The sequence below is a fragment of the Callorhinus ursinus genome, unplaced genomic scaffold, assembly GCF_003265705.2.
Source record: "Callorhinus ursinus isolate GAN/ISIS: 27379988/994484 unplaced genomic scaffold, GSC_fseal_2.0 scaffold63, whole genome shotgun sequence".
In the NCBI taxonomy this organism is placed as follows: Eukaryota; Metazoa; Chordata; class Mammalia; order Carnivora; family Otariidae; genus Callorhinus; species Callorhinus ursinus.
This window is the reverse complement of record NW_027397125.1, coordinates 3,179,843-3,197,088: the sequence shown is the minus strand read 5'-3', so window position 1 is coordinate 3,197,088 and position 17,246 is coordinate 3,179,843. Positions and strand designations below refer to the sequence as shown.

Sequence of the window (17,246 nt, the reverse complement as noted above, 5' to 3'; positions counted from 1 at the left end):
TGGCTAGGACTTCTAATACTATGTTGAATAGCAGTGGTGAGAGTGGACATCCCTGCCGCGTTCCTGACCTTAGGGGAAAAGCTCTCAGCTTTTCCCCGTTGAGAATGATATTCACTGTAGGTTTTTCATAGATGGCTTTTATGATATTGAGGTATGTACCCTCTATCCCTATACTCTGAAGAGTTTTGATCAAGAAAGGATGCTGTACTTGGTCAAATGCTTTTTCTGCATCTATTGAGAGGATCCTATGATTCTTGTTCTTTCTTTTGTTAATGTATTATATCACGTTGATTGATTTGCGGATGTTGAACCAGCCTTGCAGCCCAGGGATAAATCCCACTTGGTCATGGTGAAGAATCCTTTTAATGTACTGTTGGATCCTATTGGCTAGTATTTTGGTGAGAATTTTTGCATCCATGTTCATCAAGGATATTGGTCTGTAATTCTCCTTTTTGATGGGGTCTTTGTCTGGTTTTGGGATCAAGGTAATGGTGGCCTCATAAAATGAGTTTGGAAGTTTTCCTTCCATTTCTATTTTTTGGAACAGTTTCAGGAGAATAAGTATTAATTCTTCTTTAAATGTCTGATAGAATTCCCCTGGGAAGCCATCTGGCCCTGGGCTTTTATTTGTTGGGAGACTTTTGATGACTGCTTCAATTTCCTTAGTGGTTATAGGTCTATTCAGGTTTTCTATTTCTTCCTGGTTCAATTTTGGTAGTTGATACATCTCTAGGAATGCACCCATTTCTTCCAGGTTATCTAATTTGCTGGCATAGAGTTGCTCATAATATGTTCTTATAATTGTTTGTATTTCTTTGGTGTTGTTTGTGATCTCTCCCTTTCATTCATGATTTTGTTGATTTGGGTCATTTCTCTTTTCTTTTTGATAAGTCTGGCCAGGGGTTTATCAATCTTGTTAATTCTTTCAGAGAACCAGCTCCTAGTTTCGTTGATCTGTTCTACTGTTCTTTTGGTTTCTAGTTCATTGATTTCTGCTCTGATCTTTATTATTTCTCTTCTCCTGCTGGGTTTAGGCTTTATTTGCTGTTCTTTCTCCAGCTCCTTTAGGTGTAGGGTTAGGTTGTGTATTTGAGACCTTTCTTGTTTCTTGAGAAAGGCTTGTATTGCTATATACTTTCCTCTCAGGACTACCTTTGCTGCATCCCAAAGATTTTGAACAGTTGTGTTTTCATTTTCATTGGTTTCCATGAATGTTTTTAATTCTTCTTTAATTTCCTGGTTGACCCATTCATTCTTTAGTAGGATGCTCTTTAGCCTCCATGTATTTGAGTTCGTTCCGACTTTCCTCTTGTGATTGAGTTCTAGTTTCAAAGCATTGTGGTCTGAAAATATGCAGGGAATAGTCCCAATCTTTTGGTACCAGTTGAGACCTGATTTGTGACCTAGGATGTGATCAATTCTGGAGAATGTTCCCTGGGCACTAGAGAAGAATGTGTATTCTGTTGCTTTGGGATGGAATGTTCTGAATATGCATGTGAAGTCCATTTGGTCCAGGGTGTCATTTAAAGTCTTTATTTCCTTGTTGATCTTTTGCTTAGATGATCTGTCCATTTCAGTGAGGCGGGTGTTAAAGTCCCCCACTATTATTGTATTGTTGTCAATGTGTTTCTTTGCTTTTGTTATTAATTGCCTTATATAATTGGCTGCTCCCATGTTAGGGGCATAGATATTTACAATTGTTAGATCTTCTTGTTGGATAGACCCTTTAAGTAGGATATAGTGTCCTTCTTCATCTCTTATTACAGGCTTTGTTTTAAAATCTAATTTGTCTGATATAAGGATTGCCACCCCAGCTTTCTCTTGGTGTCCATTAGCATGGTAAATGGTTTTCCACCCCCTCACTTTCAATCTGGGGGTGTCTTTGGGTCTAAAATGAGTCTCTTGCAGACAGCATATTGATGGGTCTTGTTTTTTAATCCAACCTGATAGCCTGTGTCTTTTGATTGGGGCATTGAGCCCATTTACATTCAGGGTAACTATTGAAAGGTATGAATTTAGTGCCATTGTATTGCCTGTAAGGTGACTGTTACTGTATATTGTCTGTGTTCCTTTCTGATCTATGCTGCTTTTAGGCTCTCTTTTTGCTTAGAGGACCTCTTTCAATATTCTTGGAGGGCTGGTTTCGTGTTTGCAAATTCCTTTCGTTTTTGTTTGTCCTGGAAGCTTTTTATCTCTCCTTCTATTTTCAAAGACAGCCTAGCTGGATATAGTATTCTTGGCTGCATATTTTTCTCATTTAGTGCTCTGAAGATATCATGCCAGTCCTTTCTGGCCTGCCAGGTCTCTGTGGATAGATCTGTTGCCAATCTAATGTTTCTACCATTGTAGGTTACATATCTCTTCTCCCGAGCTGCTTTCAGGATTTTCTCTTTGTCTCTGAGACTCGTAAGTTTTACTATTAGATGTCGGGGTGTTGACCTATTTTTATTGATTTTGAGAGGGGTTCTCTGTGCCTCCTGGATTTTGATGCCTGTTTCCTTCCCCACATTAGGGAAGTTCTCTGCTATTATTTGCTCCAATATACCTTCTGCCCCTCTCTCTCTTTCTTCTTCTTCTGGGATCCCAATGATTCTAATGTTGTTTCGTCTTATCGTATCGCTTATCTCTCGAATTCTGCCCTCGTGATCCTGTAGTTGTTTCTTTCTCTTTTTCTCAGCCTCTTTATTTTCCATCATTTGGTCTTCTATATCGCTGATTCTTTCTTCTGCCTCATTTATCCTAGCCGTTAGTGCCCCCATTTTTGATTGCACCTCATTAATAGCCTTTTTTTTTTAAAGATTTATTTATTTATTTATTTATTTGAGAGAGAGAATGAGATAGAGAGCATGAGAGGGGAGAGGGTCAGAGGGAGAAGCAGACTCCCTGCTGAGCAGGGAGCCCGATGTGGGACTCGATCCCGGGACTCCAGGATCATGACCCGAGCCGAAGGCAGTCGCTCAACCAACTGAGCCACCCAGGCGCCCATTAATAGCCTTTTTGATTTCGACTTGGTTAGATTTTAGTTCTTTTATTTCTCCAGAAAGGGTTTCTCTAATAACTTCCAGACTTTTTTCAAGCCCAGCTAGTATCTTTAAAGTCATGATTCTGAACTGTAGGTCTGACATCGTACTAATGTCCGTATTGAGTAGGTCCCTGGCAGAGGGTACTACCTCTTGTTTTTTTGCTGAGGTGATTTTTTTCGTCTTGTCATTTTGTCCAGAGAACAGATGAATGAGAGAACAGAATGCTAACAGGTTAAGAACGTCTCCAGCAAATATACTCTATACAAATCAGAAAAGACCTGAAACCAGGGGACAAGAAAGGGAAAGAAAGAAGAGAAAAAAAAAAAAAGGAAAAAGAAAAAGATAAAAACAAACAAAAACAGAACAAAACAAAACAAAAAAAAAAACCAGAATATCATCAAATATGATCAGGCTAGTGCATAGATCAGTGCCACACACTAGCTTTTGGGCATATTTTGGTCTGTTAGAAGAAAGTGCCTGCTAAAATTTTAAAGGAAGAAAGACTTATATATGTACAAAATAAGGGTTGATACAATGAAGGGATGGCAGATGACTGTAAAGATGAAAATTATAAAAGATTTTATAAAAGGAATTGATAAGATGTTTTTAAAAAGAAAGAAGAAGATTTTTTTTTAAGATTTTATTTATTTATTTGACAGAGAGAGAGACACAGTGAAAGAGGGAACACAAGCAGGGGGAGCAGAAGAGGGAGAAGCAGGCTTCCCGTGGAGCGGGGAGCCGGATGCGGGGCTCGATCCCAGGACCCTGGGATCATGACCTGAGCTGAAGGCAGACGCTTAACGACTGAGCCACCCAGGCGCCCCAGGAAAGAAGAAGATTTAAAAAGAAAAAAGGAAAAAAAAGGGAGAGAATGTGATCAGGCAGGAGAATAGAACAAAGCCATACACTAGTGATTTAGGGTATATTTTGATCTGTTAGAAGAAATTGTATCTCAAAATTTTAAAGAGAGAACAACTTATATATATATATATGCCAAAAATAAGGGTAACTACTATGAAGGGATAAAAATATGACTCTAAAAATGAAAAATAAAAAATGTTTTTTTAAAAAAAGGGATTGATAAGATGTTGTTTGAAAAAGGGAAAAAGAAAAATTAAAAAAAAAACAGTTAAAAAATTAACTTTGGGAAAAACTAATGAATTATGGTAAAAAAGCCATGAATTCTATGTGCAGTATTCCCCTAGCGCTGGAGTTCTCCCGTTCTCCTTGATCGGTAAACTTGGTCTTGGCTTGCTGGCTGTTCGTGCTGATCATCTGGGGGAGGGCCCTGTTGCCGTGGTTCCCAAATGTCTTTGCCGGAGGCGGAATTGCCCTGCCCTTGTGAGTCCGGGCTAAGCAAGCTGCTCCGGTTTGCTCTCAGGAGCTTTTGTTCCCTGCAAGCTCTCGGTACAGCTTTGGAGGACCAGGGTGAAAATGATGGCCTCCCAATCTCCGCCCAGAGGAGCTGAGAACTCAGGGCCCCGCCTCTCAGTGCACCCCCAGAGAAAAGCAGTCAGTCACTCCCGTGTCCCCCGTCTTTGGCCGCACTCCGTGCTCACCCGGCCTGTGACCGAGCGTTTCTATGCCTGGCACCCGACCCTGAGTGGAGTCTCCAAACCCAGCAGATCCCTGCGGTGCGCTCCCGCGCCGCTCCTCCCGGGGGAGGAAGGGGAGTCTCCCCGGCTCTGCCGCTTGTTGGGTCCCTGCTGGAGGAGCAGTGGCCCGACTGGGCCGCGGATCACAGTTTATGGCAACCCCGAGCTGAGAGCCCGCGCCTCGGCTCCGTCTCTGCAGCCGGCTTCCCCGCTCCGATGCCTGGGAGCTCTGCCGCACTCAGGCATCCCCGGTCTTTCTGTGACCCCGAGGGTCCTGAGACCACACTGTCCCGCGAGGGTTCCACCCCCTGCTTAGCAACTACAGCGACGTCCCTCAGCGGAGCTGACTTATAAAAGTTCCGATTTTGTGCTCCGTGGCTCTAGCACTTGCCAGAAGCGGCCAACGGAGGCCCCCTCCCCCGCTGTCTATCCTCCCAAGTATCACCTCGGATTCACTTCTCCGCACGTCCTACCTTCCAGAAAGTGGTCGCTTTTCTGTTCAGAGTGTTGTTACTCTTCTTATCTTCGGTCTCCTGTTGAGTTCGTAGGTGTTCAGAATGGTTTGATCCCTACTCAGCTGAATTCCTGAGACCAGACGAAATCCAGGTCTCCTACTCCTCCGCCATCTTGCTCTGCCCCCCTTCACAGTGTTTTAGACAGTGGACTGGATTCCTATTGTATTAGCTCTTTTGAGATGAAGACTGAAATCTTACACAATCCAGAGGACTGTTCTCTCACTTTTTCATGGACTTTGATGTTCTTGGATGAAAGGTGCTATATAAATACAAAGCATTATTATGTCATAATTTGAATATTTGGCACTCAGGCCAGGTTGTGATAAGCCTGCAAGGCTGCTTCATTGGGCGGGTTATGATTTCCTCTCCAGTGATATTTACACTTTGTCCAATTAGTACAAAAATTCCTTTATTTGGGGACTGAATCTTGGATTTAAATCTGCTGTATCATCTCCTGCTGGTGTTATGAGAAGCCTATACCTGATATGTCTGATTTACTTTCAGCCTTTCAGTGGGGTCTATCTGAATAACAAGGAATCAGGAATGTATCACTGTGTGTGCTGTGACAGCCCACTCTTCAGGTAAGGATCGAGAGAGGTACTGAAGGAGAATGGACCTCCAGATTTCTTACGGCTCTGTCTCATTCGAAGCCTGGGATAAATACATGCCCGTGTTGTTTTTAATTGCCTTCCTCATTTTGCATGGCTGCTATCAGGAGAGCTATTTCTATAAAATACTTGCCCGTCTTGATTATTTCCAGCATTTAGGGCAGTTAACGAGACTTCTTAGCCTATATTCTTTCTTCCTGTATCCCTGAGAAATAGCAAACAAATAAAACTTCGTAGGCACCTTAAGATAATGCTATTAGAATATTTTCCTGGGAAAGTATTTAAAGAAATCTAAACCATAATGGTATTTGCTTGGCCATGTGATTAAAACTATATCTCTCCAAGGGAAAATGGGTTTATAATTTAATTTGGGAAATGTAGAATTTTATGAGGATAGATTCCCCACAGTGCTTGACAGTAGTGAATACCATGCCCTCTTCTATATAGCTAAAAGTAAATTTAATTGTCCCTAGATTTCAAAGCCTCTTTTAAGTCAATCAGGATCTGAAATCTCTCAACAAAGGCTTTTTTGTTTAGACATGCCGGAAACAGTCTAAAAAAAGTAGATTCGATGAAGAAGAAAGGAAAACATCTTTGAAGTCCTGTTTTCAGAACTTCAAAGATATTTTCCTTTCTTCTGCATCAACTCTAAATTGGTTTAGAATAAAATATAAATCAAGCCAGCTCTGTGAATCTTCCATTAGGCAGTGCTTCATTACATCCTCTGGGCTTTGAGCAGACTGGGCTTTCTTGGGCTGCTGGCTGCTAATGTGGGCTGAATTTGGAAAGCCAGTCCCTGCCTGCAAGGATGAGGAACAATTAGGATTGATTTCCCTTCATGCTTACGGAAGGGCAGGTCTTTGCTCAGATTCGTTCACTATGTCAGTGGCTGGTGAGGAGACTTCTAGGTAGCGGTCGGCCCAGGATGGCCTGGGGAAAACTAAGAGAAGCAGGTTAATCTCAACAAAGTAAAATGTGGGACACATATTTCTGAGACATTAGTTATTCCTTGACATTTGGTTCTGTTAAGGAGGAGAAATAGGACCTTGAGGTGGCCAACCTGCTTTTAGTCAAAAAAAGGTGTGCCATGTGAAGATGTAAAGGACTGCCTTGTTACACTGTGGTAACCAGATGGATGTTCTTTTCTATCTTTGGACTGTGAAAACAAAAGATGAGAAGTCACCCTTATAAGAGCATTCTTCTAATTTGCATTCTTCAGTTTTTGACTTTATTGGTGTTCCGGTTTCTGCACTAGCAAAGTTGAGACCTTTTCCTACCTAGTGCCCACCATCCCTCACCACAGCAATCAGTCATGGATTCTCAGAATGCTGGAGCAGGGCGGGACCTGAGACCAGAGTGCAAAGTTCTGTCCGGTAGAGAATTCTGTGATCATGGAAATGTTCTGTATCTGCTCTATCCAATATGGTAGCCACATGTGGCTCTTGAGGACTCAGAATGCTGCTGGAAGATGAATCTTTAATTTTATTCAATTTTACCTAATTTAAACCTAAAAGCCCACATGTGACCAGTGGCTTCTGTATTAGCACAATGCTAGTCCAAATTAAGGAAGTTGAGTGACCAACCGCAGGTCATGGAGATAGTGAAGCAGCCAAGACTAGCGGGAGAACCAGCTGATTCTCCACAGCCTGTTTACCAAAGGCCATTGTGCTGAGCTGCCAGTTCACCAGCCTGACTTGTTTCTTTTTTAATCATTTAGTTTTGGTTGAAAAGTTTCTATTTTCTTTTCTTAGGGACTTTGGAGTAAGTTTCTGTTCCACTTTCCTGCTACTGCTGTTGCTACTGTAACTGAGACTGGGAGAAATAAGAATATATTTGTAAGAATCTCTTATGTTCCAGAATGTACTCTTCTTAAAGATGTATTTGTTTATAGGAGAGATGGTATAGGAGAGTGGCTAGGGTGCCTGGGTATACATCGCGGCTCCATTGCTGTGTGTCCTTGGGCAAGTCTCTTAACCAGTCCATGCCTTGATTTCCTCACCTGTAACGTGGTCGCATGACTTCGGAAACCTGTGAGAGGATCAACTGAGTTACGAGGTAGTACATGCAAAAGCACCCGTGCCATGCCTGGCACATGCCAAGCACTCAGTACACGTGAGCAACAGTTCTTCGTAGAGATAGATCCTTCTTCAGGCTATCTATATGAGTAAATCTCTGATAATGAGGAATTCTTGTGAATGTGTGCTAGTTAATGAGAGTCCGAAAGTGGAGATTATATTCCTGAGCATGCTTCCCATTCAAGAGGAGAGTCTTAGGAAGATACTCTTGTTTTACATCTCATTCGTGTCTCCCCCTGCCATCCCGGTCTCCGGCCTTAATAATAGCGAGCAGGGCTGGAGAAAAAGTAATCGTTCCTTCAAATGCTCGTATAGGTAGAGTCAAAATGAGGCGAAAAGTTGGTCAACCCAGAAGGAGTCAGGTAGGTGTGGGACCGCTGCCTCTGGGCCGCTGGGCCGCCTGCTGCCTGCAACGCTGCTTTCACACACGGCCACCATGGTGCGTGTTCCGGGATACACACCTCGTCTCTGAGCCAGAGGCCTCTGATCCAGGGTTTCCAGGTCAGGAACACTCTTAGGATGTTCTCGCTCCCCTGGGGACTCCAGTCTGTTGCTTTATTAACCTTGGAGTCATGTGACTTTGCCCCCGCTTCCTGTGGTTCCCCTTTCTTCTCCTTCCCACTCTCGCCCAGCCATACCAATTCGGGAAGTGTTGATTAAAATCGACCGTGGGGCCACATGTCTCATGCTCCTACATCTCCTCAGAATAGAGGGAATCTGAGAGCCTGATATTACTTACCTTTTTACATCACATCCGGATGTCCTGCGTGTTACAAGGAACTAAGTTACACTGGTGAAAAACCTTTTGTGAGTACCCATTCCTCCAAACGAGTGGAAATTCTTCTAAGATGTTACAGAGTTGGCAGTTCTCACCAGGTGCCTCTGCTGTTGGTTTGGGAGCTGTAGAATTTCCAGAAATGAAGAAAAATCAATGCAAATAACCATATAACAAACATGCAAACATATAACACACAAACACATAAGAACAACAACAAAAAAAAACACTAAAAAATACCCACCTCTGTGTATATGAAAAGAGATGATCCATTATGGTTTTAGTTTTCCAAGGGAGAGCTTTATAATCTGCTAATCATTTAACTATGTATATTGGAACTTCAAACTGGCCTTAAAGTTAGATTTCCACTCTTAAATTATGTATGATGGGCCTCTCATATTCCCTGGTAAAATCTCCAGATTCTGTATATTGCATCAATAAAGATTTATTGTTTCCCATAAACATTTTAAATGACTTTTTATTAGCCTTAGATTCATTCATTAAAAAACTTACTATATTCATAATTCTCCATCAAAATGCCTTTAATGATCACTAGTTACATGTAACATTAAGAGTGGAAAGGCTGTGATAAAAAGACACTTAAAATGTTTTTCCCTGGGCCAGGGTAGCTCGGATGAATAGTTTTGAACCCTTTCAAAAAGGGTTGCAAAAAAAATTGGACCCAGGGCTGCTCAAATTTCATGGGTATCTGTTATTAATAGTAATGATGTTTAAAAAACACTGTAGCTACTGACTTATGTACCATATGTCTGACACTGTGCTAAATACACTGTACCTAGAAAATATGTCAGGTAACCCTCTCAGCAGCTTTGTGAGGTAATAAGGCCATTACAGTTCTACCCATTAGGGCACTGAGGCTTTAAAAGAGTAAATAACTGGCCAAGGTCACACAGATGTATCAGAGCCTGGATTCATGCGCAAACCTGTTGAAAGTCAAGGCCCTTATTCCTCAAAGTTCTAAAATCCTGGTCTGAAGACCCCGGAAGTTCCTGGGACCTTTTTCGGGGATCTACAAGGCCCTCTCTTTTCTAACTGCCTGCCCACGAGGCCACATCTTCCTATATACTTCAGTCAAAATAAGATTGCAGCAGATTGAATGTAGAAGCACATATGAAGAGTCAATGGTCTTTCCTTTTTTAAGCTAGACATTAAAGAGACTTACAGAATTGTAAAACAGCACAACTCTTCTCACTAAATGTTCGTTTCATTTTGGAAAATAGAGTTATCTGTCAGAAGAATAGGTTACTTATGCGACCAGGTAATGAATTTATTATTTTAAAGAATAATGTAGAAATATTTTTAAATTGTTATAATTTCTAATTTTGTTAAGCATTGATACACATGATTCATGTAAAGAAGAGATCCTCAGTAATTTTTTAGTATAAAGCAGTCTTGAGATGAAAACGTTTGAGAATGACTGCATTACCCTAGACTTTCTGCTGGGGTTTGTGCACTAAACTGAGCTTCCTTCTGTGTTCATAGTCTTGGGATTTGATTATTTGCCACTTTTCCTTCTCTTTGCTCAGCTTTTTGGGTTTTTTGTTTTGTTTTTTGTTTTTTGCAGAGTTTACAATGCATTTCTCTCCCTCTTCCTTAGAGAGAGAGCTGTCTCCCTGCCATTAAAAAACTTTCACTCTCTTTTCCTGGTGCCATTTGAGGGAGCGCACCTTCAGAGCACGTGCAGAGCGGCTCTGTGGCGAGTGGGTTCGCTTGTTGCCCTCCCACTCTTCTGGTCGGCCCCTCTGGCCCTCTCCACCTTGGCATCATTAGCTCCTGTGGGACTTGCCCAGAAGGGCCCCTGCACTGGCAGTGGCAGATGAGGCCTGGAGGGGGTACGGAGCCTGCCCAGTGTCGCCCAGCTAAGAAATGGCAGAGGCAGCTTTGGAATCCCCACAGGCAGGCAGGTAACCCGAAGGGCCCGCTGCTGACAGTGGGCGTTTCATCAGGCCTCCGGCTGCTGGGCCCAGACCCTCATGCCCTCCTGTGACCACGAGTGTCTCATTTCCATTTCCCCCTTGCCTACATTTAGAGCCCTGGGATTTGATCTGGGTTTCCTAATACGCATCACAGGTCACAAAGCCCCTAGTGTTTTTCAGTCCCTGTCCGATAGAGAGAGGCTTTCAGCATCAAAGGAACAAGAGGTCCTTTGACAACGATGAGATGTGTTTAATAGTGAAAGTGCAGTGGACGAAGTTCCCATGGAATGGATTGCTCCTGTAACTGGCCTGGCGATCTGGCAGAGGAGAGAGGGGGTCAGACCCTGCTGGGTAGCAAAATGAGTTGGGTCATAAAATGCTCTTTGTATGTTAATAACGTCTTAGCAGCTGCAGGCTGGTGAATGTCTTCCACAGTTCCGAGAAAAAGTACTGCTCCGGCACCGGGTGGCCTGCCTTTTCGGAGGCGCACAGGGCGTCTGGCTCTGATGAAAGGGACACGGGCATCCTGAGACGTGTGGACACCTCATTAGGATTAACTCGCACCGAGGTTATCTGCAAGCAGGTGGGGTTTTTTGTGTTGTTTTGTCTGTTTGGTTTTCCCCTATGCTGCCCCAGCCCAGGTGCCACAGAGAGTCTATGTGGTGTTAAAACCTAGGAGTACTTTTGTCACTGCAGCATGCTGGGTTTCTATGCTTGCTGCTTCTCATCCCTCTCTCCCATGATTCTGGGCACCGTAAGGAAGAGAAAGAACCTTCCTGAGCCACGCTGAAGTAGCCTTTCCTGCTTCTAGCCTTCCAGAGATGGGCCAGAGTGAGGGTCTGAAAGAAGGAGTTGGCCCTGCACATTGTTTTGAATGGGGACAGACAGCAGGAAGGCCCAGGGTGCTCGGCATCTCTCCGCCTCCTTCCCACTCTGCAGCACGTCACCAGAAGTCAGAGGGGCACTGCAGGGAATGTTGGCACATTATTCCTCCCGCGGGTCTGGAAGGAGATGGTGCCTTAAATCCAGACAACAGGCTCATTTTTATATCCTTGGGTGCTTACTTTTTTAGTTTTTTAAAACACCAGAGGCAAGCAGATAAACATAGCATAGTCTTATCATCATCAAAAAACCATAATAATACACTGGTTGCAACATTATCGAGTACTTAACCTAGGAATTGTATTAATGCTTTACGTGCACTGTATCAGTTAATCATCACAAAAGCTTTAAGTAGGCATAATTGTTAGTTCCCATTTTATAGATGAATAAATCAAGACCTAAGTTAAATAACTTGCTCACATTCTCACTGATAGTTATTTACCTCTACCATGCCTTGCATTCTTTCATTTCTTTTTTTTAAAGATGTGTTTATTTATTTGAGAGAGACAGAGAGTGCACACTCGCATGACTGTGGGAGTGGGGGAGGGGAAGAGGGAAAGAATCCCAAGCAGACTCCCCACTGAGCACGGAGCCCAACTTGGGGCTCGATCTTGCAACCCGTGAGATCATGACCTGAGCCAAAACCCAAGAGTCGGGCGCTCAACCAACAGCCACCCAGGCGCCCCGGCATTCTTTCATTTCCTACGTGCATTCTGCTGTGATGGACTTTTTCCCCCACACAAACACTGGAGTGGGGCAGCCATGTGGGGTTCACCGGTCTAGTTTGTCTAGAGAACTTTGTCTCAGTGGAGAAATGACAGAGGCTTCTCTCCTTTGCAGTGTGAAGCCCATCTTGGCCATGTGTTTCCTGATGGACCCGGGCCTAGTGGTCAGAGGTTTTGCATCAACAGTGTGGCCCTGAGGTTCAAACCAAGGAAACACTGACTGTCTCCAAGGATCCCTTTCTATCGCCACTGCTTCATTTACACCCTCAATTATCAGTTTATGTGAATGACTTTTTTTATTTACTACCAAACTAAGCAAAGTTTGCTGCTGGCACCAAGCAAGTCCCAACTTCTGTAATTGATTTACCTGGAATCAGCCCAACCCCAACTCCAGCTTGGATGGTGAAATTTCACAGAATGACAGAGGGGCAGCCATTTCCGTCCAATTGACTTCTGTAGGCTTTGCCTGGGACCAGAGGGCGTGGCTCTTTGGGAATATTAAGAAACTAATGGACTACAAAGCAAAAATTCCTACAAAACTACCCTGAACTTTCCATGGTGTTAAGTCCTTTGTGGACATACATAGGTGAGGGATCAAGAGAAAAGAGGAAGGAAATATGGGATCAGAGTAATCAATAATCCCAGCATTGAAAGAAGTACCAAGGACTGGAATTATGGAAGAGCAGCATTTGGGAGGCACATATGGTGATCAATGGGATGCATGATTCTTTTTCAAAATTTTAGAATGTCTTGAACATTCTGGTTTTGTCCCTTCTACTGGCAAATAAGTTCCAGTGGGAGTTAGTTAGATTTCAGTGATAATGAGTAAAAGTGGCTACAAAGTTAAGCTTTAACATGTTCAAATAAAATATTGAGTAAACTTTTATGTGTGCTTTTTGTCTGAGCCTATGAAGTTGCTCTTTTATAAAAACAACACTGTGGGGCACCTGGGTGGCTCAGTTGGTTAAGCGTCTGCCTTCAGCTCAGGACATGATCCCGGGGTCCTGGGATTGAGCCCCACATTGGTCTCCCTGCTCAGCGGGGAGTCTGTTTCTCCCTCCCCCTCTGCCCTGCTCGTGCACACACACTCTCTCTCTCTCTCTCAAATAAATAAATAAAATCTTTAAAAACCTGGAATATTTTTTTAAAAATCTAAATCAAATACCAAAAAAAAAATTAGATTACATGTTAGTAGGCATTTGGTTATAGCAACACTAATAGGAACTCAACTGTTTCATAAATTGAGAGTCTTGAATAATTTGCTATTGAAAGTGTTTAAATTATTTGGGACATAATAGAAAGGAAACAGTTATTCCATTTCTTCTCCTTATCAGCTTGTAATGCATTATGCAGCTTTTTTAGTGGTTACCTTGGAAATAACAACATGCATCCTAAACTTGTCACAGTTGTATAAAAATTATTACTTTTTGCTACTTCTCCAAGGATGCTAACCTCAGAACACTTTAACCCCATTAACACCCTTCGGTATTTTGTGTTACTATCCCTATGTATTTAATTTTACACACATTTTAACCCCCACAAATCATTATTAATTTATATGTCAATATTTATATTTACCTACATTTTTGCCCTTTCTGTTCCTCCTTATTTCTTCCTAAAATCCTGTTTCCCTGTGGGATTATTTTTTTCTGCTTGAAGAATTCCTTTTTGTTTTAGTTCATGATTCCTAGTGACAGATCTTCTGTTTTTTGTTGGCTGAGAAATGTATTTATTCTCCTTTGAAATGTTTAAAGCTTTATTGAGGAAGAGTTGACATACAAAAAAGTTTCACATATTTAATGTATAATTTTGATGAGTTTTGTCTCCTTTCATTTTGGAAATATTATTTTCCCTGGCTATCGAATTCTAATATAGAAAAATTTTATTTCAGCATTTTAAAAATTTTGTTCCATTGTCTTTGGCTTCCATCATTTTCTCTGAGAAATAAGTTGTAAGTGATATTGTTGCTCCTTTGAAAGCCGCGTATTCCCCTCCTCAACCCCAGCTATTTTTGTGAATTTCTCTTTTTATTTGATTTTCAGCAGTGTATGTTGTGCTCTGGTGTGGTTGTCCTTGTATTTATTGTGCTTGGGGTTCACAGAGTTCTTTGAATCTTTTCATCAGTTTTGGAAAATTTGATTTATTCTCTCTTCACTATTGCTTTTTCCCTGACCTCACTCCTGTCCTGCTGGAACTTGAATCACACAAAGTTAAAACTTTGTGTGAATCACACAAAGTTAAGACCATTTATTGCATCCCACATATCTCTAAGATTCTTTTCTGAATTTTCCCATTCTTTTAAATTTCTGTACTTCAGTTTGCATATTTTTTATCAACATGCTCTCTAACTTACCAGTCTTATCCTTTGGCTCCTCTAGTCTGCTTTTATTTATTATTTATTTTTTAAAATTTGTTTGTTTGAGAAAGAGAGTCCGTGAGTGGGGGAGGTGAAGGGTAGAGGGAGAGAGAGAATTACAAGCAGACTCCCCACTCAGTGCAGAGCCTGACATGGGGCTTGACCCCACGACCCTCAGATCATGACCTGGGCCAAAATCAAAAGTCGGACACAACTGAGTGAGTGCTCCATCTGCTTTTAAACACATCTTATGAAGTCTTAATTTTAAGTGTTATACCTTTTTTAAGTGTTATACCTAAAATAATAATTTCTTTTTTATGCATTCTAATTCTCTGTTGAAGTTCGCCATCTTCAACAGAGAAAAATGTGTATTCCCCCCCGATTTTTAATCTTTGTTCTTGAACATATTAAGCATAGTTTTAAAAGCCCTGGTTAGTCATCTTCACTATCTGGATCACCCATGGGTATATTTTTTCTTTTGATTTTTAGTCCTATGTTCTTGCCTTTTGGAATGTCCAGTAGTGGGCTCTCATACATCTCAGATGTAATCCTCCAGACTAAGAGGTTGGAGAAAAGGGCCATTCAGAAATATTGACTAATCGGAAAGGTTCCTTAGCCCCATTTAGTGACCATCTCTGTAGCACTTTTTGCCATAGTGGTATGCCTGATTTCGGGAGTGTTTGCCACAATATCTGTTAAGTTTTCAGTCTGACCGTATTTTCGTTTAAGAAAGGCCTCCCCTAAAAATAGGAACAGTTATTGGCATCCTAGTCTACCCACCTTTCTGGAGGCTTCTGCCATTCCAACCAAGTACCAACTGTGTAAGCACTCTCACACTGAAGCGCTGAAAAATGCATGTGGAGGAATGATAGCAATTTAATAGAATATGATTTTCATCTACTTTCCAGACATGGTTTTCTTTGGCCACAGAAGAGAATATTAATAATTTTTTATTGGATTGGCAATTTTATAGATTAACTTCATATACTGTAACTGTATTTCTACCTCTCACCATCAAATTAGCACCCATACACACAGGGTTAAAAAAAAAAAAAAAAGCCATAGTCAGAAAGAAGTTGAAACCAATGACTTATTTTAGTAGAGTCATGACTGATGAAATGATCATTGGATTATGTGTTGGGCTGCCTGTTCCTCTACCTTAGCGGCAACAACAAAAAGCCCAAAACATTCCATAAGAGACTAGTTTGACTTATATTGCAATTCTGATGCTAACCACCCAGAGTGTGGGGCACAGTCCTCAACAAGACTCCTCTCATGTCCATTGCCAGTTGCAAGTTTAGGGGTACCTCCTAAGTTACTTGAACTTCCGACCAACTGGCTACAAATTCAGAGGTGCTCCTAGGACCTCCTTCAGTTTCAGTAATTCACTAGAATGACTCACAAAACTCAGGAAAGTGCTATACTTATTAGTACAGTTTTATTCTAAAGGACACAAATCAAGACCAGTCAGTGAAGAAACACATAGTGTGGGGGTCCCAACACGGAGATTCTGTGCCCTCTCCCTGTGGAATTAGGTTGCATCACCCCCCGCAGCACATGGATATGCTCAGCAACCAGGATGCTCACCAGAGGTTCAGTGTTCAGTTTTTACTGGAATTTCATTACATAGGCGTGACTGATTGAATCACGTGAATGAACTCAATGTCTATTCCCCCTTCCCTATCTCCCAGAGATAGGGAGGTTGGGCTGCTATCATGTGGCTCAAACTCAAAGCCACAATCCTCTAATCACATGGTCGGTCTTACCATCATAACCAGCCCCCAACCAGGTCATCTCCTTAGCATAAACTCAGGTAAGGTCCAATGGCCCTTCATGAATAAGACACTCTTACCACTCAGGAATTTCCAAGGGTTTAAAAGCTCTATCTCAGGAACCCAGAACAAGGATGAGACAAATTCTCTATTATATGACATTTAAGAAATAACACTACATATCAAATATTATAGGATATTGTCAATACTATATTCATAGCCTTAAATGCTTTTCTTTTTTTATAAAAGAAAGTAAGTGAAGTAAAAGATTCGTTTAAAGAAGTTAGAAAAAAGAGTAAGGTAATCTTAGTAGATATCTTAATAGGATAAAGAAATGACAAATTAAGAGGGCACAATGAATTAGGAGAGAAATTTATTAGAGTAAATTATCAAATGAGTCTCTGAAAAGCAGCAACAATGTAGAACAAACTTCCAGTAGCTTTAATCAAGAAGAAAGACTATCCATCTGAACTAAAATAGAAATAAAATATGGGGCATAAAAACAGATACAGGAAATTTTTAAATTGTTAACACATGCTCTGTAGAGCTCAACTGAGAAATACAGATGTATGGATTTTTTTTTCACTGAAGTATAGTTGACATACACTATTAACATCAGTTTCAGGTATATAACATAGTGATTCGACAATTACATACATTACAAAATGCTCACCAAGGTTAAGTACAGTTACCATCTGTCATGATACAAAATTACTACAGTACTATGGACTGTATTCCCCATGCTGGACTTCTCATCCCTGTGACTGACTGACTTTATAAATGGAAGTGTTCAGTTCTTATTCCCCTTCACGTCTTTCATTCATCCTTCCATCCCCCTCTGCTCTGGCATCCACCCGTTTAGTCTCTGTTTTTATGAGTCTGATTCTGTTTTTGCTTGTTTATTCATTTGTTTTGTTCTTTTAGATTCCACAGATAAGTGAGATCATATGGTGTTTGTCTTTATCTGACTTATTTTCTAGTTC

General features: G+C 41.5%; 1 protein-coding gene across 7 annotated transcripts in view; it reads left to right on the top strand.

Moving 5' to 3' along the window:
* Positions 1-17,246, top strand: part of MSRB2 (methionine sulfoxide reductase B2) — a 43,626-nt gene that overhangs the window by 17,540 nt on the left and 8,840 nt on the right. For 3 of the 7 annotated variants that reach the window (XR_012376082.1, XM_025891936.2, XM_025891945.2), the window contains exons 3-4: positions 5,638-5,714; positions 10,934-11,111. Coding sequence is in view for 6 of the 7 variants with exons in the window: in XM_025891936.2 (XP_025747721.1) it covers positions 5,638-5,714; positions 10,934-11,111 (255 nt within the window). In the remaining variant the exon portion in view is untranslated. Of the gene's footprint in view, positions 1-5,637; positions 5,715-10,933; positions 11,112-12,250; positions 13,020-17,246 lie in introns of those variants that run through there. The other 4 variants (XM_025891944.2, XM_025891942.2, XM_025891938.2 and 1 more) reach the window with 4 other exon arrangements.